Genomic DNA, 24,935 nt, shown 5'->3' with positions numbered 1-24,935 from the left:
TCTATTTAAAAAGCTAGTCTTTTTCCCTATTTTCTTAAGTATATAATCGCAGTAGTCTTGACATCAAAGTCTATCGTCTAGATTTATACCTAAATATTTCATAGTTGTTACCCGTTCTATTTCAATTCCATCCAGACACTTCACGACTGTAATACCTCTTAATTCTTTTCTAATACTTCTAATTGTCATATATTTTGTTCATATATTTGTATATTTTATTTATCTGTGTTCACTTTTAACTTATTTATATTCATCCAATGTTCGATTACATTAAAAACCATATTCATGTTTACCTCTACTACTTTCTCCACTTACATATATAAACGTGTCATCTGCAAACATTTTTATATTGCACCCTTCTGGACAGATTTCAATTATATCATTTATATATAATATAAATAGCAAAGGTCCTAGTACTGAACCTTGTGGCACTCCATATTCTGTAGGCAATAATTTAGACCATATCTGATTGAATTGTACCTGTTGTTTCCTATTATTTAAGTATGATTTGAACCATTTTAAAGTCATTCCTCTAATTCCGTATTGATACATTTTTTCTAACAATCTTTCTCTATTGTTTCAAACGCTCTCTTAAGATCCATGAAGATAACTCCTACCATTTTTTCCTCGCTCACTATTAATTTCCATTCGTCTATGACGGATTGATCCGCTGTTTCACACGAATAATATTTTCTAAATCCCGCCCGATGTTTTGTTATAATACCGTTTGTTTCCAAATATGTTTCAAGTTGTTCTTTTACTACTAATTCTAGCACTTTTTCATATATTGGTAACATATTAATAAGCCTATATTCGCTCGCTTTTTTGGCTTTATCTATCTTTAGAATCGGTATTATAGTAGAGGTTTTCCAACTTTCCGGACAGTGATCTTCTCTTAAAGAATTATTTATTAAAATTGCAAATTCTTCTTTTATTATGGAAAAAGCTATCTTCAATATATCATTAGTTATTCCCTCTTCCGTACCTTTCTTTTTTGGTAATCCCATAACTATTTTTTCTAGCTGCTCTAGTGTAACAACTTCAAAACTTTCCATAATTCCTTTGTTCTTGATAGTATAGTTTTCTTATTTCTATTCATCCAAAATTCAATTAAATCACTGCCAGATCTATCTGCCTTTATAGAGTTTACTATACTATTAATACTTTGTATATAATATAAATTAAATTTATCGGCTATATTGCACTCTTCGGTATTGCCTAAGATCTCAAAATCTGTATTACCTATTTCTTTTATACCTACTTGCTCGCCTCTAATTACTTCTTTCAAGGTTTTCTACACAGTCGTAGGATTTTCTTTATTAAGATCTATCATACTTTCGTAATATTCTTTTTTTTTCCCTGATTAATTTTACTACTCCATTTCTTTCAATTTTATACTGTGACTAATTTTGTTCGGTATCGTCATACAATGCTTTCCTATATGCTTTATCCCTCCTATCCGCAGCCTCTTTTATCTCATCTAAGTACCATTTTTTCTCCTCCCATACTTTTGGAATTCTAAATTTTTTTTTCGGTGCCATTACATCTAACGCATCTACTATACTGTTAACAAAATTTTTCGCTTTCTTACTCAAAGAGAGAAAGAGAGAGAGAGAGAGAGAGAGAGAGAGAGAGAGAGAGAGAGAGAGAGGGAGAGAGAGAGGGAGGGAGCGAGAAAGGGAGAGAGGGAGGGAGGAAAGGAGGGAGGGAAAGAGGGGGGAGAGAAAGAGGGGAGGGGAGGGGGAAAAGGAGAGGAAAGGAGGGAGGGAAAACAGTGTTCGAGCTATCAACTGATCATTGCAATCGCCTCACGTAATCGCACAACAAACAGTGAATTGTACCGGCCTTGTCTCACCGCTATACGTGTCCGGTTATCGGATAACTATTTTTTTTATAATTTAAAAACTAAGTTTCGGACAAATTTTTGCCAAATAAAAAGTTGTTCAATAACCTCAGGAATATGTCTTTTCAAGGACATAAGGTTATTCTGAATCACTCTGTATATATATTTAATTGAAATGTTTATAAAATAATATATAAGGGAAACTAGGGCTATTCGTTAAACCTTTTTTTTCTTTGTGTCTCCTGAGTTCTATATTTATAAAAAAAAAACATGAAACGGTTTGAAAGGTTAAACCTTCCCTTTCACAATGTCGCTATAGATAGAACATAGAAGTGTACTTGCTTTGAAGTACATATAAAAATGTCGACCAATGCCAAAAATTGCGAATCGCCCTAAGCCCGGGGTAATTCGTAACTAATCCGGGAATATTTCAAAATTTGTGTTTTAAGTTGAAAGACTGTATAAAAACTGTTGTTAAGACTTTTTTTTATTTAAAAAAGAATATAGGTATACAAAAAACAAATGCAAATATACACGTTCGCATGTCTTTTATGCCATCCGTGTGACAATTTCCTAACCTCACAAGTGTTAATCTTTAACACTTTATAATTTTTACCTTAAGAGCGACGATTTTATATTCATATTCATGTTCTATATACTAAAATACACAATATTATCAAGTTTGAACTAAATCAATAAAGAACTTCAGTTTACCTTAATGCTTAACTCTGCGTAACGCAGACGTTTGTAACGCAGCCAACGTAAGGTTAGGGTTACCCATAAACGCTGCAATCAATATTAACAAATCGCCCCGGTGCTTGGTATTACGAATAGCCCCAACATCAACTGTGCGCATTATTGCGTATAATCGACAAAAATAAACATTACATAGCAAAAAAATAAACAAGAAATGTTTCAAATACATTTAACTGGACACGATATATTCAAAGTTAAAATAAATAAACTTTATTATCTTACTTAAATTTCAAAGAAATACTATCAAAAATTACTTCGACTGTCGCAAAACACATTTTTCAATACTACGATTTTAATATGACGTTGTCAACAAAACTTTGTTAGCAACATTAGGATCTGTTTACAGTATTTAAAGTAAATTTTTAATATGTATCCATAAAAAGATATTTCCAATTATCAAATTACCCCGTCTAACGATTTGCCTCGGTTTTCCCTTGTGTGTGTGCGCGCGCGCGCAAACACACACACACATTTTTTTAAACACAAAATACAAATAAACATTTCAATTTTAATGTGATTAGAAAGTTTGCAATCTGAATTAGTTAACAAATGAAAAAAGTAATTATTGATACCCTTTGACCATATACCTCTGGACTGCTAATACCTCTACTTTTCTATAAGATACAAAAAGAGGTCTGAGAATCTAAGATCTCAGCGCCCCCGGGTCCGGAAGTTAGCCAAATAGAGAACTACTTATCTATATTTCTAGTAAGAATCGGTACGATTGGTACGAATAACTCCAAATAAATAATTGAGTGATCCAGAAGTATTACTAAATAAAAAAATGATTCGTTCTTGTTTTGGTAAATTATGTAATAATAGAAGATAAAAAGTTGTAGGAGTAATTAAATGTAATCCGTGAAAAATACTAATTGATTTAAAATTAATTAAAAAAAAGTAACAAATTTAATAATTGTTAATTAATAATAAAATAAAGTATGTACATAGTAAATAATACAATAAAATAAAGTATATGTAAAAAAAATGGTAGTAATAAATGTAACTAATAATAAATAATTCTTTAAATTATTATTACTTGAACAGAAAAAAAGTAAAGTGTTTGAAGTGTAAGGTTCACATCTCACATAATCTAACTTACCTGTAACACATTTTTAGATTTTGTTGAAGTTGTTCCTGCAGGATTGTATTTCATGTTTTTATTATTGCATATTTCCGCAGAACAACAACAAACCATTTTTATATTTTATATTTTTGTTTGTACAATATAAATAGATCAAATAATAATAACCTTAACACGCGTCTCAGTTGTATCTTTGACTATACAGTCTCAAAGAGTCAAAGAATTGTACTTATTATTACTTGAAATGCAGCTAGGTAATTCTTAATTTGACCAATTTTCGGACCCGAGGACGCTAAGATCTTAGATTCCATTAATGGCTGCCGTTAGCAGTTCAAAGGTATATAGTCAAAGTTCACACGTATTTGTACACCCAAGGACTTTGATTCTGTCCATGGGGAAATTTTCCAAACTGAGAAGTCCCCACTTTCTACATACTCGCAGTTCATGATTAATGAAATGACTAAAGTTCATTTGTCGTTACGTTAATCATGAATTGTAACTATGTAGAAAGATAGCGACTTCTCAGTTTGGAAAATTTCCCCCATAGACAGAATTAAAATCCTTGGGTGTACATAGCTTGATTGGACACCAACCAATTATCTTGAATTATCTAGCCTAACCAACAAAAAAACTCTATGCATCGATCGCTGTGAGGGTGCCGTCACATGGAGCGAAATAGCGGAACGAGAGCGGAACCAATTATGTGCGTTCCGCGTTATGCAGTTTTCACTATGCATAATAATAATCAACAAGCGATAAGAACAATAGTTATGGACTTGTTGTTCATTCCGCGATGCGCTCGTTCTGTTCCATGGGGATGGGGGTCTTGAAAACTGTGTAACACGGAACAAACGTGATTGGTTCCGCTCTCGTTTCGCTATTCCGCTCCATGTGATGATACCCTGAGTGGTGGTGTCCAATCGGTGCTGTGTCCAAACGGGATCCTCCTTTATCATTGATGTGATCAAAATAATTTATTTTATTCCACAAATGTTCGAAAAATGGACTGCAAGAAGTATAATTCTATACATAGTTTAGTACAATTTATATTTATGACATTTCCCATAAGTAAACTGTTTTATAACATTTTGTAATGTAGAAGAAAAATTAACAAACAGCAAAATAATATTATTAAATACTATTCAAAATTGTATTGTGCACATTTATACCAAAATATTTCATGTAATTTCATGTTTGAAATTGTATACACAGAAAAATGTCATTCTGCTATTAAAAAAAACAATTACTCAATTTTTAGTTCTCTTCTTTTAAGTAATGGTTATATATGTAAAGAATATTTTCTTAACAATCATCTTAAAATACATTTCTAACTTAAAACAGGTTATAAGTAATTTACTTACAAGGAAAGAACCAGGTGACTCGCCCTGGGATTTTGACCCCAATTTTTTTACTTATTCTGGAAACGAAAAAAAAGTTTACGTTTCCCGGAATTTGATCGAATAGGCCTTAGTTTCGGAGAAATAAATTTGTGAAAATTGGCCATATCCGGAGCGCACCGTGGCATGCCATATGAGCCTTCCCGGTAATTGTTCTTCTTAACAGTGCAGTTGGCTTCGTGAGTTAGATGCTTGCTTTATAATTGTAAGATCCGAGATTGCTCCCGAAAGCGAGCAATAATTTTTTTTTAATAAGTGTTTTTATTTATCTTTATTTACTTTGATGATATTAATATATATGCAAATTTTTGAAATAAAAAATTTAATTTAATATCACATTTTAAACATTAATTTAAATTTAATTTGAAGAGAATTTTAATTCAAATAATATTTGAAATAATAAATAAGTAATAATAATAATATATAAGTTATTTGTAATGGAAAAATAAATGTATATGTGATACTCCTTCATTTATTCATTGTGCAAACTATAGAAAATTTATATGCTTTAAATGTTTTTGTGATGTTTTATCATCCAAGTAATTGTTCCGCATCAAAATAATTTAATTTTATAATAAATCCACAATACTTAAATAATTGAATTTTGTAATAAAAATATTCACATTCACATTGAGATGTTTGTTTATTCTTCTTCTTCTATGATTAATTATTTTAAAAACTAGAAATTTAAAATACTGTTAATATTATTTCTAATTAAATTTTAAACTTAAACAATTTGAAAATTTAAATACATTGCCTTTATATATAATCCATTACAATTAACTTATATATTATTATTATTGCTTATTTATTATTTCAAATATTATTATTTAAATTAAAATTCCCTTCAAATTAAATTTAAATTAATAATATTAAATTAAATTTTCTATTTCAAAAATTTACATATTATATTAATATCATTAAAATAAATAAGCATAAATAAAAACACTTAAAAAATAAAAAAAAATTATTGCTATCCGGGAGCAAACCCAGATCTGACGATTATGAAGCAAGCATCTAACTCACAAACGCCAACTGCACTGTTTGGAAGACCAGTTACCGGAAAGGCTCATATGGCGCGCCACGCCATATTTGCCAATTTTCACAAATTTATTTCTCCGAAACTAAGGCCTATTCAATCAAATGCCGGGAGGCGTAAACTTTTTCTTCGTCTCCAGAATAAGTAAAAAAATTGAGGTCAAAATCCCAGGGTGAGTTACTTGGTCCTTCCTTTGTTAGTATAAATATATATTTTTTTGTATGTCTATATGTAAGGGCGGATCCTGATAGCGCACGGGATCAATAGCCCACCACCACTCACGGTGGCCGATGCCTAGAGTTTTTCCGTTGATTGGGTTAGATTGGGTAAGTCAAGATGATTGGTTGGTGAGCTATCGCACTGTGCGCTATCGGATCCCGTCTTATATGTAAACCCAAAGACTTTGATTCTGTTCATGGAGAAATTTTCCAAACTGAAAAGTCGCTATCTTTCTATATACTTACAGTTCATGATTAACGTAACGAGCAATAAACTTTAATTGTTACTTTAATCATAAACTGCGAGTATGTAGAAAGTGGTGACTTCTCAGTTCGGAAAATTTTCCTATGGACAGAATCAAAGTCCTTGGGTGTACACCCAGCGTGTTTAATACTGTCCATGGGAAAATTTTACAAACTGAGAAGTCGTTATCTTTCTACATACTTACAGTTCATAATTAACGTAACGACCAATGAGCTCTAGTCGTTTTATTAATCATAACCTGCGAGTATGTAGAAAGTGGTGACTTCTTAGTTTAGAAAATTTTCCCATGGACAGAATCAAAATCCTTGGGGTCAATCATATAATTTCACGTGGAACTTTTCACGTTTCACTTTTCATTTTTTCATTTTTCACTCATAGAGAGTTCACGTGAATCTTTTCACGCACAGCGATTATGTATGGATAATGCGCAGAAGTTTAGGTTGCGTTCCGAAATTCACCTTTAAAGGCTCGAATCTGTCATCGCAACTATCAAGCGGTCGTGAAAAAGGTTTCTACCTGCTTTTATAGTATAACTTTTACTGTAAAAATTTAATTATATAAAAAAAGAAATTGTAAAAAAATATATTCATAAATAAATAGCAATATTTCTTAGTTATAATGCATAAACTTATTTTACAAATATAATATATATTACATTTATTTTTGATGATCCATATATTGTAACAACTATTTTATTATGTAGTAATCTAATTCTAAAAATTACATTGTAATTTAATACAATGTTTTTCAAAAATAACTTTAATTTAGTTTTATATTTATGCAAATTTTAAAGTAAATTAATTTTATTAGTCATTAAATTTAACTTTGTTTAATTAAAAAATATCGAATAATTTAAAATACAGACTTTGATCAAAACTGAATTCTCCGCTCACACATGTATTTTCCAAATTTATAAGTTATAAACACTTACATGATTGATTAATATTCTATTTCATAAGACGCACCTTTCTTATATCATTGTGTATCAAAACGCGTTAAAGTATATTTTTATCTAAATTTGCATTTGATGAAGCCTTATTCTATATCAAAATATCAATTTGTCACATATAAATATCAAATCTAATTATATCACAAAAGCATTATTTTTATTTATGTATGTACATTACTTTATCCTATCAACGTAACGCAATACCAAAAAGATTAACCTCTTCAATAATATCTCTTCAAACTGTTACCACACTGTTACCACACTTTCATTCTTATTTCAAAATACATACAATTTATTAATTCCCTAAATTTTCACCTTTTTGCCATCACGGCTGATGGCGAAAAAGTTCACGTAAAAAAGTTCATATTTCCGCTCATGAGTGAGTTACATGATTCCGTGGAATCGTACATGATCGTGCAGTTCACGTGAAACTTTTCACTTTTTATGTTTCCGCCCTAGGGGAAATGTTACATGATAGACTCCCTTGGCTGTACAGTCGTGTTCATTATAGTTGCGACACTTTTTTTTCGATGGTTTTTGGAATGTAGCCTTGCTCATCGAGCGGCAAACGTAATTGGTTGGATCCACAAGTAAGAACCAATCATGTTCTCAGCTCGTGTTATAGTTGCGTGTTCAGAGACGCATCTAAGAAAAAGTGTCGCAACTATAATGAACACGACTGTACAGTCGTGTTCATCAGGGTGCCGTCACATGGGGCGTAACTTGCGTAAGCGTAACTTGCGCCGACCAATGATATCGTTTTACTGGAACATTAGCTTCCGCCTAGCTACTTTACGCTTTTTACGTTATTATCGTTAAGTCGAATCCAATTTTCTGCGTAAGAAACGTTGTGTATACATGTATTGGTAACACATGTATTACTTAAATAAGCAGAACAAAATTGAAAGATAGATAATGATATCAGGGTAAATTAAGAAACAGTTTTATGTCAAATTTATTATTTATAATAGTTATTCTGTAATAACATTCTGTCATATCCAATCTTCTTGCGATATGTTGATACAAAATTTTAAGGTTATAGTTGTACATTAATAAATATGTCCGTGTTGCTTGAATTTCTTGCATGTAAAATGCTTTCTTTTTTTTAAATGCCTAACATATATTTATTTTGTTTTAAATATATAAATGTTTGAAAATTACAAGGAACAGGAATATATGTCCGCACAGGTTAGATTTGCACATAGATGATTCACACATACTAGTGTGCAGAGTATCAGTTCCACATGAGGCGTACTTTCTGAGACGCGTAAATTACAAAAACCAATCGTAAATTTGTTTAGCATTTCTGTTAGAGAGTACAAGAGAAATCCTAATCAGCAATTGGTTGCATTAGATACGCATTTCTTGAAAATCCGCGAAATACGCTTCATGCGAAAGAAGGCCTTTGAAATGGCGTAATGTATTTTAGAAGTTACTAGAATACGCAAATTACGCTACGCAAGTTACGCTCCATGTGACGGCACCCTCATAGTTGCGACACTTTTTCTTCGGTGGTTTTTGGAATGTAGCCTTGCTCATCGAGCGGCAAACGTAATTGGTTGGATCCACAAGTAAGAACCAATCATGTTCTCAGCTCTCGTTATAGTTGCGCGTTCAGAAACGCATCTAAGAAAAAGTGTCGCAACTATAATGAACACGACTGTACAGTTGTGTGAGCAAGGCTACATTCCTAAAACCATCGAAGAAAAAATGTCGCAACTATGACTACGTTTAAACGGCACAATTTAAGCCGAAGTTATAACATCAATGTTATAACTACAAACGTTAGATGCCGTGTAAACGCTATTTTACGCCAAAGTTATAACATCGATGTAGTAACTCAAAGTCAGTTGGTGAAGAGGGTTAGAGTTACAACATCGACATAAAAAGGATGTGTAAACGGTCACAATATAACGACGGGGAGGGTCCCAGATGCGCACAAGCCCAATTGGACACCACCAATTATAGCGGCCGATGCCTAGAGTATTTCCGTTGGTTGGGTTAGATTAGATTACGTGATTGGTGGTGTCCGATCGGGTTTGTGCGCATCTGGGACCCTCTCTAACGACGATTATAATGCCAACCCATAAAAATTGAACTTCTTTATTTTCCATTGTTTATAGAGTTAGTATTGAGTTTCCAAATCGTAATACAGAAGGCAAAAAAAATTAAAGCAAGTAAAAAAATAAAAACAATGAAAACCAAAAAGCGTGAAAGTTGGAAAACCGAGGAAAGTTGATATTTTCTTTAATTAATGAGAGAACGGCAAGTTATAAAAAATTTGTAAATAATTTGTAAATTATTACATCTCACTCAACAAATAAATATTTAATAATTTTCAAATTTATATTGTAACCTAAAAATACACTTTGTTAACTTCAGACTATATTTCTACCACAAACAAGCATCCAATTTTTTGTTATTTTATGTTGGTATTAATGGAAATCCTTGACTCACTTAACTCGAAAGTTCTTAAGCTGCTTCAACTTGGTGGAAATAAGATAAGCCTGAACGTGTAAATGCACCTTACTTTAAGTAGGAGTTATAACATTAACGTTACTAAATTGAATTTAGAAGCCGTGTAAACGTAGTCTATAATGAACACGACTGTACACCCAGCGTGTATGATTCTATCCATGGGGAAATTTTCCAAACTGAAAAGTCACCATCTTTCTACATACTTACAGTTCATGATTAACGTAACGACTAATAAGCTTTAATTGTTACTTTGTATTCTGAAAGTTCTATTGAAAATAGTTTTTTTAATCATAAAGTTGGTAGTACTGTAACTAACTACACTGGGTGTTTACGATAACTAATCGGATCTCGAATTGGATTGAACAATGGTACTCAACGTAGGTATAGAAAATTTCCCTAGGCTAATCGGATTGACGATTGCTGTCTCAAATGTAATCTGATTGATGACAAAGCGTAGAGACCGAGAAGCATACTTGAAAAGTAAGTCTCTTTATTTTTTTAAATAATAACACAAAAAATCAAAGATAAAGTTAAAAAGAATGATTTGAATTTAAATTTATTATATTTTTTTGTCTAAACACTAAATTTCGTTTAAATTTCTATTTGTAAAAATTAATTAATCTATTCTAAAGTTTGTGGTTATATCGGAAACAAATCAAAATTAATAAAACAATTATTAATTGTTAGGTACAAATTAAAGCATATAATATTTTAAGCATATCATATAGAATTTCTGTTTATTATAAACTTAGTAAAAATAACTTTAAAATCATTCAACTACATTACACATTAATCAATATTAATTTATATGTTAAAAATCAATAATGTTTCTAAAAATGTTCTTTTTATTCTTTTCCAAATCGTAAATAAACTTCAATTCCATGAATAAATAAAAATTACTGGAAAATGGATTTATATGAAGAGGGCATTATTGAACAATATCAATTTGTGCTAACTTAAAATTTGTAAAATCTACTTTTCTTTATTAATTGTTTATTAGAGAGTAATAATATAAAAATGGAATATACGCATCATATATGCATACAATTATTTTAATATTATTTATGTACATTCCGTTCTTATATTATTATTCTCTAATGAACAACTAACAAAGAATAGCAGATTTTACAAATTTTAAGTTAGCACAAATTGATATTGTTCAATAATGCCCTTTTCATGTCCATTTTCCAGTAATTTTTATTTATTCTTGGAGTTGAAGTTTATTTACGATCTGGAAAAGAATAAAAAAAACATTTTCAGAGACATTATTGATTTTTAACATATAAATTAATTTTGATTAATGTATAATGTAGTTAAATAATTTCAAATTTATTTTTACTAAGTTTATAATAAACAGGAATTCTATATGATATGCTTGAAATATTATATGCTTTAATATGTATCTAATAATTAATAATTGTTTTATTAATTTTGATTTATTTCCGATATAACCACAAACTTTAGAATAGATTAATTTTTACAAACAGAAATTTAAACGAAATCCAGTGTTTAGACAAAAAAAATTACGATAAATCTAAATTCAAATCATCCTTTTTAACTTTATCTTTGATTTTTTGTGTTATTATTTTAAAAAATAAAGAGACTTACTTTTCAAGCATGCTTCTCGGTCTCCACGCTTTCGTCATCAATCGGATTACATTTGAGACAGCAATCGTCAATCCGATTAGTCTAGGGAAATTTTCTATACCTACGTTGAGTACCATTGTTCAATCCAATCCGAGATCCGATTAGTTATCGTAAACACCCACTGTGTTCCGTAATGTAAGTTGAATTTGTAATTATTGTTGTCTTGCAAAGATCAGCAAAGAGGTTAGTTTAATTTCTTGTATTTTAATTATTCATAAAATAATTGTAATCATGTATTAATGATTAAAATATTATTTACTGACAATAATTTTGATTTTAAAATAGGAAATGTACAGCACAAGAACTTCTAAAGACTAAAAATTAACTGCAAAGTGTGTTTGTAGGATAAATTTTTTGATATTACTAATATTGATATTACTTTTTTATAATCTTCCACTTATTTGATTTTGTATGAAATAAGTCTGAAATTATATTATAATAATATTTAATAAAAGTCTAACAATTTTAAGCATGCCAGCTAAGCTACTGTAGCCTCTTTAACTACTTAAACAGAATAAATTTTATCATGCACTATTAGTGGACACAAACAGATATAATTTATAAATTTATACTTACAATTAATAATTTAAAATTAATCAAAACTTACGATTTTTAGTTTTATGGAATTTTTGGAAATCTATCTTTTGCTTAATTCCTATTTTAAAATAAAAATTATTGTTACTAAATATTATTTTAATAATACATGATTAGAATTATTTTAATAAATAATACGTCATTAAAATTATTTTATAAATAATTAAATTACAAGAAATTAAATTAACTTCTCCGATGGTCTCTGCAAGCTAAGGAAATCACAAACACAACTTTTATTACCGAACACAGCGTAGTTAATTACAGTGTTACCAACTTTATTATTAAAAGAGATATTTTCGATAGAACTTTCAGAATACACCCCAAGTACTCGGTGTAAACTAGGCTTATGATTAAAGGGTGTATTTTGAAAATTCTATCGAAAATATCCCTTTTAATAATAAAGTTGGTTACACTGTAACTAACTACGCTGTGTTCCGTAATAAAAGTTGAGTTTGTGATTTTGTTAACTTGCAGAGACCATTACAGAAGTTAGTTTAATTTCTTGTAATTTAATTATTTATAAAATAATTTTAATGACGTATTATTTATTAAAACAATTATAATCATGTATTATTAAAATAATATTTACTAACAATAATTTTTATTTTAAAATAATAATTAAGTAAAAGATAGATTTCCAAAAATTCCGTGAAGCTAAAAATTGCAAGTTGTGATTAATTTTAAATTATTAATTGTAAGTAAATTAGATTATATCCGTTTGTGTGCTCTAATAGTGCATGATAAAATTGATTCTGTTTAAATAGTTGATAAGACTACAGTAGCTTAGCTGGCATGCTTATAAATAATAGACTTTTATTAAATATTATTATATGATTTCATACTTATTTCAAACCAAATCAAATAAGTGTAAGTGATTATAAAATAATAATATCAATATTAGCAATATCAAAAAATTTATCCTACAAACAAACTTTGCAGTCAATTTTCAATCTTTGGAAGTTCTTGTGTTCTTCAATTCCTATTTTAAAATCAAAATTATTGTCAGTAAATAATATTTTGCAAACCAACAATAATCACAAATTCAACTTACATTACGGAACACAGCGTAGTTAGTTACAGTGCTAGTTACTTTATGATTACAAAAACTATTTTCAATAAAACTTTCGGAATACACCCTTAATACACGAACTAACTAGTAATTTTTTATTAAATTATCGTAATTTCGGCCATAAATTTAAAGAATACTATATTAAGCTGATTGATGCCTGGGATACCGATTTTAAGGACCACGTTTCTTTCTTAGTTATTTTTACGTTCATGACCAAATGCTGCCGTCAACGATCACCGCAGCATTCAGTCATGAACATAAAAATAATCAAGAAAGAAACGTGGTCCCTAAAATCGGTACCCCAGTAGCGAGATTCTGTAACTCCTTAGCGACAATTCGGTATCGTTAAAGCGTCGTTGCGCAGATATTGGTCTAGTTTACACCGAGCACTTGATACGCATACTAACTCGTAACTTTCTATTAATTTATCTTACTTTCGACAATGCGTGTATACATAATACATATATTTAATTATTTTGATTCATATTGTACCAACTTAATATACTATTTTTTTAATTTATTTCCGAAATTAAGATAATTTAATAGAAAATTACTAGTTAGTACGCGTATCAAGTGCTCGGTGTAAACTAGGACATTATACATGGTAGAAAAGCTGCGCAACGACACGTAACGATATTCCTAGCTGTTGTTAAGAGTTACAGAATCTCGCTACAGACATCAATGCAACGCACTGTACACCCAATGACTTTGATTCTGTCCATGGGAAAATTTTCCAAACTGAGAAGTCACCACTTTCTACATACTCGCAGTTCATGATTAATGAAACGACTAGAGCTTATTAGTCGGTACGTTAATCATGAACTGTAAGTATGTAGAAAGATAACAACTTTTCAGTTTGGAAAATTTCCCCATGGACAGAATCAAAGTCCTTGGGTGTACATACAAGGACTTTGGCCGGTATTCATAGTCGATTCTTATTTCAAGATCGTCTCAAGTAACATCTTAAGATGCTAATATGGCTCTTTGATTGGTTGATGGCATCTTAAGATGATACTTAAGATGATCTTAAATATAAGAATCGACTATGAATACCGGCCTTTGATTCTGTCCATGGGAAAATTTTCCAAACTGAGAAGTCACCACTTTCTACATACTTGCAGTTTATGATTAATGAAACGACTAAAGCTTATTTGTCATTACGTTAAACACGATCTGTAAGTATGTAGAAAGATAGCGACTTCTCAGTTTGGAAAATTTCCCCATGGACAGAATCAAAGTCCTTGGGTGTACAGTCGTAAGCTAAAAAGTTGCAACACATTTTCTTCGATGGTTTTTGGAATGTAGAATTGCTCATCGATCGGCAAACGTAATTGGTTGGATCCCCAGATAAGAATCAATTATGTTCACTGTTCGATGAGCAAGTCTACATTCCAAAAACCATTGAAGAAAATGTGTTGCAACCTTTTAGCTCACGACTGTATAACTGCCCGTCATCGATTCGACGGGTTATAGTAGATGATTAACTTATCGACGCCACCATTTAGCATATAATTGTATATGTTAGACTATGGTCTAGTTTCCACCGATACGCTCAATTCGGCTCCATTCGGTGCAAGTCAAGTCTAGTGTTTTTTTTTCCCACTGGAAGTGGAATAGAAGTAAAGACAATTGATATTTCAGTAAGGCCAACTTAACTTTATAGAATATATATTAAAATAAAATAGAATTATTTTATATAATTTTATCTAAACCTATAGATTTTTATTAAATTTCTATGATGAATTATATGCGATTTTTAACCTCTTTAAGCTTTTTTACAGCACCCATCATCCGCAAACATGGAATGAGATAAATACAGGTTGGCACTATTCAGTTTTAATTATAGCAAATCGGTTGGACTGCACCAGTATGCACTAGTGCACATTAAGGTCAACGTACATGAATTGATGTAAGATGTGTGTTCATTGTCAGTATAAATATATAAACAGATTAAATTATACAATTTTCTCTTTTATGTTATTTGATAAGATACAAGTATTAAAAATTTCGCCAGTCAAGATATTTGCAGTTTATTTTTATACTAGATCAATCTATACCCAAAGACTTTGATTCTGTCCATAGGAAAACGGCGGGTCCCAATAGCGCACATCCCGATAGCACACAAACCACTCACAATGGCAGATGCCTAGAGATTTTCCGTAAGTTGGGTTAGATAAGTCAAGATGATTGGTTGGTGAGCTATCGGGATGTGCGCTATCGGAACCCTCCCATAGGAAAATTGTTCAAACTGAGAAGTCGTTATCTTTCTACATACTTACAGTTCATGATTAACGTAACAACCAATAAGCTCTAGTCGTTTCATTAATCACGAATTGCGAGTACGTAGAAAGTGGTGACTTCTCAGTTTGGAAAATTTTCCCATGGACAAAATCAAAGTCTTTAGGTATACAACGGCTTTAATATGCACTAGTGCACACTAACGCATCCGACCAAATTCGCTATTAGTTGCAACCGTTTCCACCGGGTTCAATTCGCTGCCACTCCACTAGAACTTGTGGATCAAAGTAAGAGTGAACTGCAATGAGCTCAATCCGACATGTTTCCATCGACTTCAATTTGGTTCTACACCGGATTGGATGCAGATTAATGCCTCGATGGAAACTAGACCTATGGCGTCTATAAGTTAGTTATCTACTATCGCTGTCGAATCGATGATGGGCAGTGTACACAGAATTTTACTTAAAATAAACTTGTGTACAATGCGTTGCATTGATGCCTGGGGGTCTATCATGTAACATTTCCCCTAGGGCGGAAACGTGAAAAGTGAAAAGTTTCACGTGAACTGCACGATCATGTACGATTCCACGGAATCATGTAACTCACTCATGAGCGGAAATATGAACTTTTTCACGTGAACTTTTTCGCCATCAGCCGTGATGGCGAAAAGGTGAAAATTTAGGGAATTAATAAATTGTATGTATTTTGAAATAAGAATGAAAGTGTGGTAACAGTTTGAAGAGGTATTATTGAAGAGATTAACCTTTTTGGTATTGCATTGCGTTGATAGGATAAAGTAATACATACATAAATAAAAATAATGCTTTTGTGATGTAATTAGATTTGATATTTATATTTGACAAATTGATATTTTGATAATTATATAGAATGAGGTTTCATCAAATGCAAATTTAGATAAAAATATACTTTAAACGCGTTTTGATACACAATGATATAAGAAAGGTGCGTCTTGTGAAATAGAATATTAATCAATCATGTAAGTGTTTATAACTTATTAATTTGGAAAATACATGTGTGAGCGGAGAATTCAGTTTTGATCAAGGTCGTATTCTAAATTATTCAATATTTTTTAATTAAACAAAGTTAAATTTAATGACTAATGAAATTAATTTACTTTAAAATTTGCACACATAAAAAACTAATTAAAATTAATTTTGAAAAACAATGTTTGAATTAAATTACAATGTAATTTTGAGTATTAGATTACTACATAATAAAATAGTTGTTACAATATATGGATCATTAAAAATAAATGTAATATATATTATATTTGTAAATTAAGTTTATGCAATATAACTAAGAAATATTGCTATTTATTTATGAATATTTTTTTTATATAATAAAATTTTTACAGTAGAAGTTATACTGTAAAAGCAGGTAGAAACTTTTTTCACGATCGCTTGATAGTTGCAATGATAGAGACTCTAATGGTGAATTTCGGATCCTAAACTAAACTTCCGCGCATTATTCATACATAATCGCTATGTGTGAAAAGATTCACGTGAACTCTCTATGAGTGAAAAATGAAAAATGAAAAGTGAAAAGTGAAACGTGAAAAGTGAAACGTGAAAAGTTCCACGTGAAATTACATGATTGACCCCCTGGGGTACCGAAGAACTTTTAAGAACTACGTTTCTTTCTTAGTTATTTTTACGTATATGACCAAATGCTGCCGTCAACGATCACCGCAGCATTCAGTCATGAACATAAAAATAATCAAGAAAGAAACGTGGTCCCTAAAAATTGGTACTCCAGGCATCAATGCAACGCACTGTACATACAGAAAAATATATATTTGAACCAATTATTTCAAGTATTTCATAAATTCATATATCCGCAAATCTATCATAGGTTGATTATAAGCATCAAATTTATTCAAAATATTTTCTGAATTATAATAATTTATTACTTTAATCAACAATATTAAGTTCAAACAAAAATTAAATTTGACTGTTACTTTGATCTTTCTTCGATATAATTGTATATTATATATTTTATATTTTAAAAAAAGTATAAATTCTTTTTTTCATATAATAATAAATTTTTCTAAAATTTGTGATAAGAATACTTTAAGAAGATTATTAAGAAATTATCTTTTGTTAAAGATAATCGTTACAAGAAAAAAATTAAGTAAACAGTTTTCTTAGTAGTAGAATTAATATTTTTGTGTGTACTATTGAAGAAAAAGAATTTTCTAAGTTTTTCACAACTTTTACACAGTGAAATTGACAAGCAATTAATTGTTGACAATGAGATCAGAATTATTAAACTTGACTCTCAAAAATTTTATTTCAGAATTATTTGAAATTATATCACCTTACCCAAAGTATATCTATATATAAATTTTTTCAATATATCTAACATATTTAAAGAGACAAATAGTCTTACCAATGGCATGATTAAAAATTGACAGAAGAAACCTATGCCTGGTCCTATTGGCCTTCTTAATGCATTGCGGCATATGCTCCAATCCATGGCGCAGCCAAAATTAATATATAAAATAGATACAAGTATTGCTACACTGGCAGTAAATATAGAATCTATTGTGCGTTCCTGTCGTATTACAGTTATAAGAGATACTTCCTGGCTGTCTTCATCCTAAAAAAAAACCTTGATTATCTTTAAAAATAAAATACAAAAATTAAATGTTAATTAAACAAAAAATAAAAATTAAATAAATTAAATGTTCACTTACTTACCATTTCTGTTCGAGTAAATGTTAATTTTGTTCTACCAAGAAATACACCAGTGATATTTAAAATACCATTGATCAAAGTTTCGTTTGACATTGTCACTTCAAAACTTGGTATTGCAATATTTTGATCTGCACTCACAACCCATTGTGGATAAGATAAACTGACATTTTTATATATGGTAAATGGGACTGAGATTACTTCATTCATATGTATAGTTATATCTTGTATAATATCAATGGTCCAAGCTGTTGTCCCTCCCAACAGCAGTATTCCTATTATATATATAGAACCTGCCATTCTCTGTGTAAATAAAAAAATATATATTAATTAATATACAATAGTTTCTTAAGAGATTTTGACAGACAATTTGTTGCGCAGCAATTATCACCTAACTCTAAGATTCAGTAGCAAACAACAATGTTAAACTGATAAGAATATAAAGCAGTAAAAAAAGGATGTATAAAGGAAAGATTGAGTAAACAAGATTAGATAAGTGTTCTCACATGACATACTTTATTCAAGAAACGTCCTGCAAAAATCCTTAGAATGTATAGGATCCTAGTAAACAAGATAACGTCAAATAATGTTTCAATGATATCTTATTGACAATAAAAATGTTATTAACCCAAGGAGAACAGAAAAGTCGAAGTAATGGCAATTTTATATTATATTAATTAAATTTGTTGGTCATTTTGTAATTAGTTAATATGATGTCAAATTAATACATTTTGACTTTTCTTTCTCTTTGATAATAAAATATTATTAAGACATTATTTAATATCACTTTGTTTCTTGATGTCCTTTATCTTTAGTTTTTGTTATATAGGTTGTATTATAATATGTTGAATCACAACACTTTTGAATGAATTATTACTTTTACAAGTGTAAAAAAATTCTACATTGAGTAAAAAAAAAGTATTTGTATAGTTTTTATTAAAAAGAATTGTATATAAATGTAATAACTAATTATGTTCTTAATTTTTCAAAGAAAAGAAATACATTGAGTTATTTATTCTGTCAAATCATGTGTACAGAGTTAACTCGTAGCATAATATAAACTTTTTATATCCTCTCTTTGGACATTGTCCGCGAAGAATCATTATTCATATGTCGGACAATGACAAGTAGCTTTTGCGCAACATTGCAAAAAAATAAAACGAAGTACGCATGCATATATATGTGTTAGTCACGTGCATCAATGTGTTATTCCCTGTGTACCGATTCGTTTCTTGACGCGTGTTCACCGGCTCACCGTCGTACAAGACACACGCACACACGCGTAATCATAATCGACAATACGTGACTCTTCTCGTTTGCAAATATGTGTACGATATCGAAGACGCGAAATATTACAGCTTAATTGTATAATCAGCGCGCATTGGGCCACAGTGGGGAGGGGCGGTAGAATGTGGTATGTAGAATGCTCCGACAGTTCAAAGCTCGGACAGCTCTCCACTCCTGGGGGTCGATTGTGTATCTTTGTCGACTTTTCTCACTTCTCGTATTTTCATCTCACATGAAAAAATACGCGCGATTGGCTATGAGCATAGTGAAACTGCGATATCCCTATGCTCACGTGAGTGAAAATCACAAATGCGAGTGCGAGAAATGGTAGAAAACTTCACATAACCTTTAAAAAACGGTGCATCGCCTCTGAGTTAATCTCCAATAATCTCAAAGTCCCTCCTGTTAACGACTGACGTGTTCCGAGTAAGATATCAATTTAAAAAAAACGGTGCGTAAATATTGCATAATTGATTTATAATATATACTTATATTATTTATATCTTATTATTTATTTATTGTTATTTATTATTTATATACTTATATAATTATTAATTTATTTATATACTTTATACAATTTTACAATGTATTATCTAGAATATATTATCTAGAATATCGAATGTATCCTGAGTATCTTTCAGTTTCTTTCTTAATAAATTTAAATTTCTTTTTCTAATTTTTTTTCTAATTCGCATTTTCCTCTTGCTCGATAAAAAGTAAAAGGTACTCCATTCTGAAACGATACAAGACTCCGCAAACTCGACCAAATTCGACACAGTTTGATTGAACTCGACATCAAAATACTTGCCGAGCAATGTCACGTGAGAAATGTCGCATTTCCACTATGGTGAAAAGTAGCCAATCGAGTGAGAGCTCACTTTTACCATTTTCACTAGGTTTTGGAATACGCAATCGACCCCCTGAATATTGGTGCCCATGATGTAAGAAGAAAGGTGAAACAAGTAACCAGATGCGCAGTAGACCAATCTCATACATACTTTAAACCAATCAGAACTGGGTTCAAATTTTGAGATTCAATATGGCTACAGCTCCGGTACTGAGACGTAACCTCCGCGTCGCTAGCTGTCGGACTAACAAATATAACAATTTTGAAGGTGCCATTTGCTAGTCGTTTGCTAGTGTTTGCATGTTTTTTTTGTTTTGTTTGCGTATTAATTAGTTTAAACAAAAAATCGAAATTAAAATTTGGACAAGTAAAAAGTCGTTTTAGCCTTTACCTCGTGATTTCCTGAATTCAGTGTCGAATCGTTTGTTAGTCGTTTGCTAGTTCCGAATATATAAGTATTATTCTAATTATATCGATAAATAATGTCCACCCATGGAATTTGATTCCGTCCATGGGGAAATTTTCTAAACTGAGAAGTCAACACTTTCTACGTACTCGCAGTTTATGATTAATGTAACGACTAGATTTTATTGGTCGTTACATTAATCATAAACTGTAAGTATGTAGAAAGATAGCGACTTCTTAGTTTAGAAAATTTTCCCATGGACAGAATCAAATTCCATGGGTGTACTAATTCATTTATTAATAAATGAGATTTTATAGTAACTTTAACCCTAGTAACTTTTTAGATGACTCGATCACCTAGAAAGTTACCAGGGCTAAAGTTACTATAGAAATCCCATTTATTAATAAACGAATTATTACATTATTTATTGATATAAATTAGAATAATACTTATATATTCGGAACTAGCAAACGATTTGACACTGAATTATTCAAGAAATCACGAGATAAAAGCTAAAACGGTTTTTTACCTGTCCAAATTTATCCAAATTTTAATTTTGATTTTATGCCACACACAGATTTTACTGGAGATAAAACTAGCGCATGCGCATTGAGTCACCTAGAAAGTTACTAAGGCTAAAGATACTATAAAAATCCCTTTTATTAATAAATGAATTATTACATTATTTATTGATATAATTAGAATAATACTTATATATTCGGAACTAGCAAACGACTAACAAACGATTCGACACTGAATTCAGGAAATCACGAGGTAAAGGCTAAAACGACTTTTTACTTGTCCAAATTTTAATTTCGATGTTTTGTTTAAACTGATTAATATGCAAACAAAACAAAAAAAACATGCAAACACTAGCAAACGACTAGCAAACGAATGGCACCTTCAAAATTGTTATATCTGTTAGTCCGACAGCTGGCGGCGCGGAGGTTGGGACGTATTTATACTTGTATTTATATGTGAATCGGAGATAATCGGTGAATCGAAGAAATTCAAAGCTACTTAAAAAAAGAAAAACGTGAAGGTAAGGTTGAGACTTTGTACATTAATAAAAATTGTGATAATTGTTATTTCAAATTTTTTAAACTTGGATTAGAAGAAATTTGGAAAGTTATAAAAATGAGCTTATGTGTATGGCTAAATTGTTGTATTTCATGTTCATAACAACAATGTTTATTGCAACAGTGATTCGTGTTAAAGATAATAAATTTCAAGTATTTTTACATTTTTATATTTATTTTTTTAACAACATCTACATTTTAAGTACGTGTGATTACATATAATTGTTTCGTATTTAAATTGCGCGAATATATTTGGACCCAAATTTTATTAACTCATCACATCGAGCTACGCCTCTTACTACGCATCGAGCCGCCGACCTTGTTTCACCTTGTTTTTTACATCATAGGCTTGTTTTCTATTCGTGCACTAGACTGCACTGGAACGTTCCTTCTTGCTTCCGCTAATTTTCAAACATCTATCCGTTTGTTTTCTGTTTCTGAACTCTCTAAATAAGTGTACACTTAAATTAAATAGATAGATGTTTCAAAGTTAGCGAAAGCAAGAAGGAACGTTCCAGTGCAGTCTAGTGCAGGAATAGAAAATAAGCCTTATCTATTTCATTTTAAAGCCTGCCGCAGACGATACGTTTTTTCTTACTGGATTTCTAACTGGATTTTCCTACTTGCTATCGTACGGGCAATGGTATTGGCAGTGCTACTGGCCGTGGCTTCACACGGTGTGAGTTTTCGTACAGGCTGAGCAACTGAAATTTGTTTCATAGAAGCGGCACGCTTAAATATGGATGAGATAGATGAGATGGATGAAATTATTGCAACAGTTGTACATTGTCGTAAAATTGCTATTGCATTATTTTTAATTATTGAAAAATTGCGACAACAAAATAAATATCGCCGACGTTTATGGAGTCGACAGTCAATACATTCTTTAATGCCTTACTTTTACTATGCTTATTATGGTAATTTGGTGTGTTTATCGCATATAAACATGGTTTCTATTAGTAGGCCTCTATTAAATATAAAATACTTTTTTTGGAATATTTTGAAGTCTTTTCATTTTTGCACGACGTCATGTTTGCGAAGTGAATTCACGTTCGAACTTTGACAACACTTCGACAGTATAACCTGGTATAACCCAGTATAACCTATACAGACTGCGTCCTGATTGGGTTTCACAATACAGGGCCTCGCACATGAAATGCATAACATAACATAAGCACAACATAAGACCGATGGACCAATGAACATCCAACATAAAGTCGCCATATTGATTTACATAACATTTTTATTGGTCCATTGGTCTTATGTTGTGCTTATGTTATGTTATGCATTTCATGTGCGAGGCCCTTAAACCAGTACAGAATCACGTAAGAAAAATAGGACATGATCTATTACGAAAATCCAGTACGCGAGCCAGTAGCGTAGCCCGTAAGCTACCCATTTCCAGTACGGGAGCACGTAAGACTGCCAGTATAGGAGCACGTAAGCAATCCCGTAAGAAAAAACGTATCGTCTGCGGCAGGCTTAAGTGTACACCCAAGGACTTTGATTCTGTCCATGGGAAAATTTTCTAAACTGAAAAGTCACCAATTTCTACATACTCGCAGTTCATGATTAATAAAATGACTAGAGCTTATTGGTCGTTGCGTTAATCATAAATTGTAAGTATGTAGAAAGATAGCGACTTCTTAGTTTGGAAAATTTCCCCATGGACAGAATCAAAGTCCTTGGGTGTACACTAATTCAGCGAGTTCAGGAATAGAAAACAAACGGCATGATTGGTGCCCACCCATGGGTGGAACTAGGAATAGTGTGCGCAGTTTGCAAGCGTCTCTTTCTAATTCTTTGCCCTCAGAGTGTTGTCACATGGGGCGTAACTTGCGTAGCGTAATTTGCGTATTCTAGTAACTTCTAAAATACGTTTTATGCGTTACACCATTTTAAAAACCTTTTTTCACGTAAAGCGTATTTCGCGGATTTTCAAGAAATCCGTATCTAATGTAACCAATTGCTGATTAGGATTTTTCTTATACTCTTTAACAGAAATGCTAAACAAATTTACGATTGAATTTTGTAATTTACGTGTCTCGAAAAGTACGCTTCATGTGGAACTGAGGATGCCGTCACATGGGGCGTAATTTGCGTAAGTGTAACTTGCGTCAACCAATGATATCGTTTTACAGGATCAGCTTGGGGTGCGCACGATTGGACACCGCACGATTAGACACCACCACTCACAGCGGCCGATGCCTAGAGTTTTTCCGTTGGTTTGGTTAGATAAGTCAAGATGATTGGTTGGTGTCCAATCGTGCTGTGTCCAAAAGAGTGTCACCCGATCAGCTTCCTCCTAGTTACTTTACTCTTCACGTTATTATCGTTACATCGAATCCAATTTCTTGCGTAAGAAACGCTGTGTACAGTCGTGTTCATTATAGACTTAGGCACACAGGACGCGTCAACGCGTTACGCATGGCGAATAGCCAATCATTCTTTTGCTTTCTTATTTCTTGTCATAAAAACGAAAAAATGATTGGCTATTCGACATGCGTAACGCGTTGACGCGTCCTGTGTGCATTGAGCCTTAGTTTACACCGAACACTTGACACGCATACTAACAAGTAACTTTCTATTAAATTGTCTTAATTTCGATAATACGTGTAAATGTATACGTGATATCTATATTTAATTAATTATCTTGATTCATATTGTACCAGCTTAATATACTATTCATTAAATTTATTACCGAAATTAAGATAATTGAATAGAAAGTTACTAAATATTACGCGTATCAAGTATTCGGTGTAAACAAAGCCTTTATATAGTCTAAAGGGTCACGCACATAAAATGCATAACATAACATAAGCACATCATAAGACCGATGGACCAATGAGCATTCAGTATAAAGTCGCCATATTGATTACATAAGATTTCCATTGGTCCAGAGGTTTTATGTTACGCTTATGCTCTGTTATGCATTTCATGTGCGAGGCCCTTTTATGTTACGACGTTGCGACGGGCCAATCAAAGAAGAGAATATATGATTTTTTCTTCTTTTAGTCACGTGGTCGAT

General features: G+C 31.3%; 1 protein-coding gene across 10 annotated transcripts in view; it reads right to left on the bottom strand.

Annotated features, from left to right (window-relative positions):
* Nucleotides 1–19,954, bottom strand: part of LOC105205668 (ileal sodium/bile acid cotransporter) — a 36,874-nt gene extending 16,920 nt beyond the window's left edge. Inside the window, exons 1-4 of one of the 10 annotated variants that reach the window (XM_039446176.1) lie at nt 19,291–19,473; nt 18,795–18,849; nt 18,295–18,591; nt 17,984–18,193 (exon numbers count right to left, since the gene is read on the bottom strand). In XM_039446176.1, the coding sequence (XP_039302110.1) occupies nt 17,984–18,193; nt 18,295–18,591; nt 18,795–18,849; nt 19,291–19,292 (564 nt within the window). In that variant the 5' untranslated portion in view covers nt 19,293–19,473. The other 9 variants (XM_039446150.1, XM_039446154.1, XM_039446169.1 and 6 more) reach the window with 9 other exon arrangements.
* Between the last annotated feature and the right edge of the window lie 4,981 nt (nt 19,955–24,935).

The sequence above is a fragment of the Solenopsis invicta genome, chromosome 1, assembly GCF_016802725.1.
Source record: "Solenopsis invicta isolate M01_SB chromosome 1, UNIL_Sinv_3.0, whole genome shotgun sequence".
NCBI lineage: Eukaryota > Metazoa > Arthropoda > Insecta > Hymenoptera > Formicidae > Solenopsis > Solenopsis invicta.
This window is presented reverse-complemented; position numbering and strand designations above follow the sequence as displayed.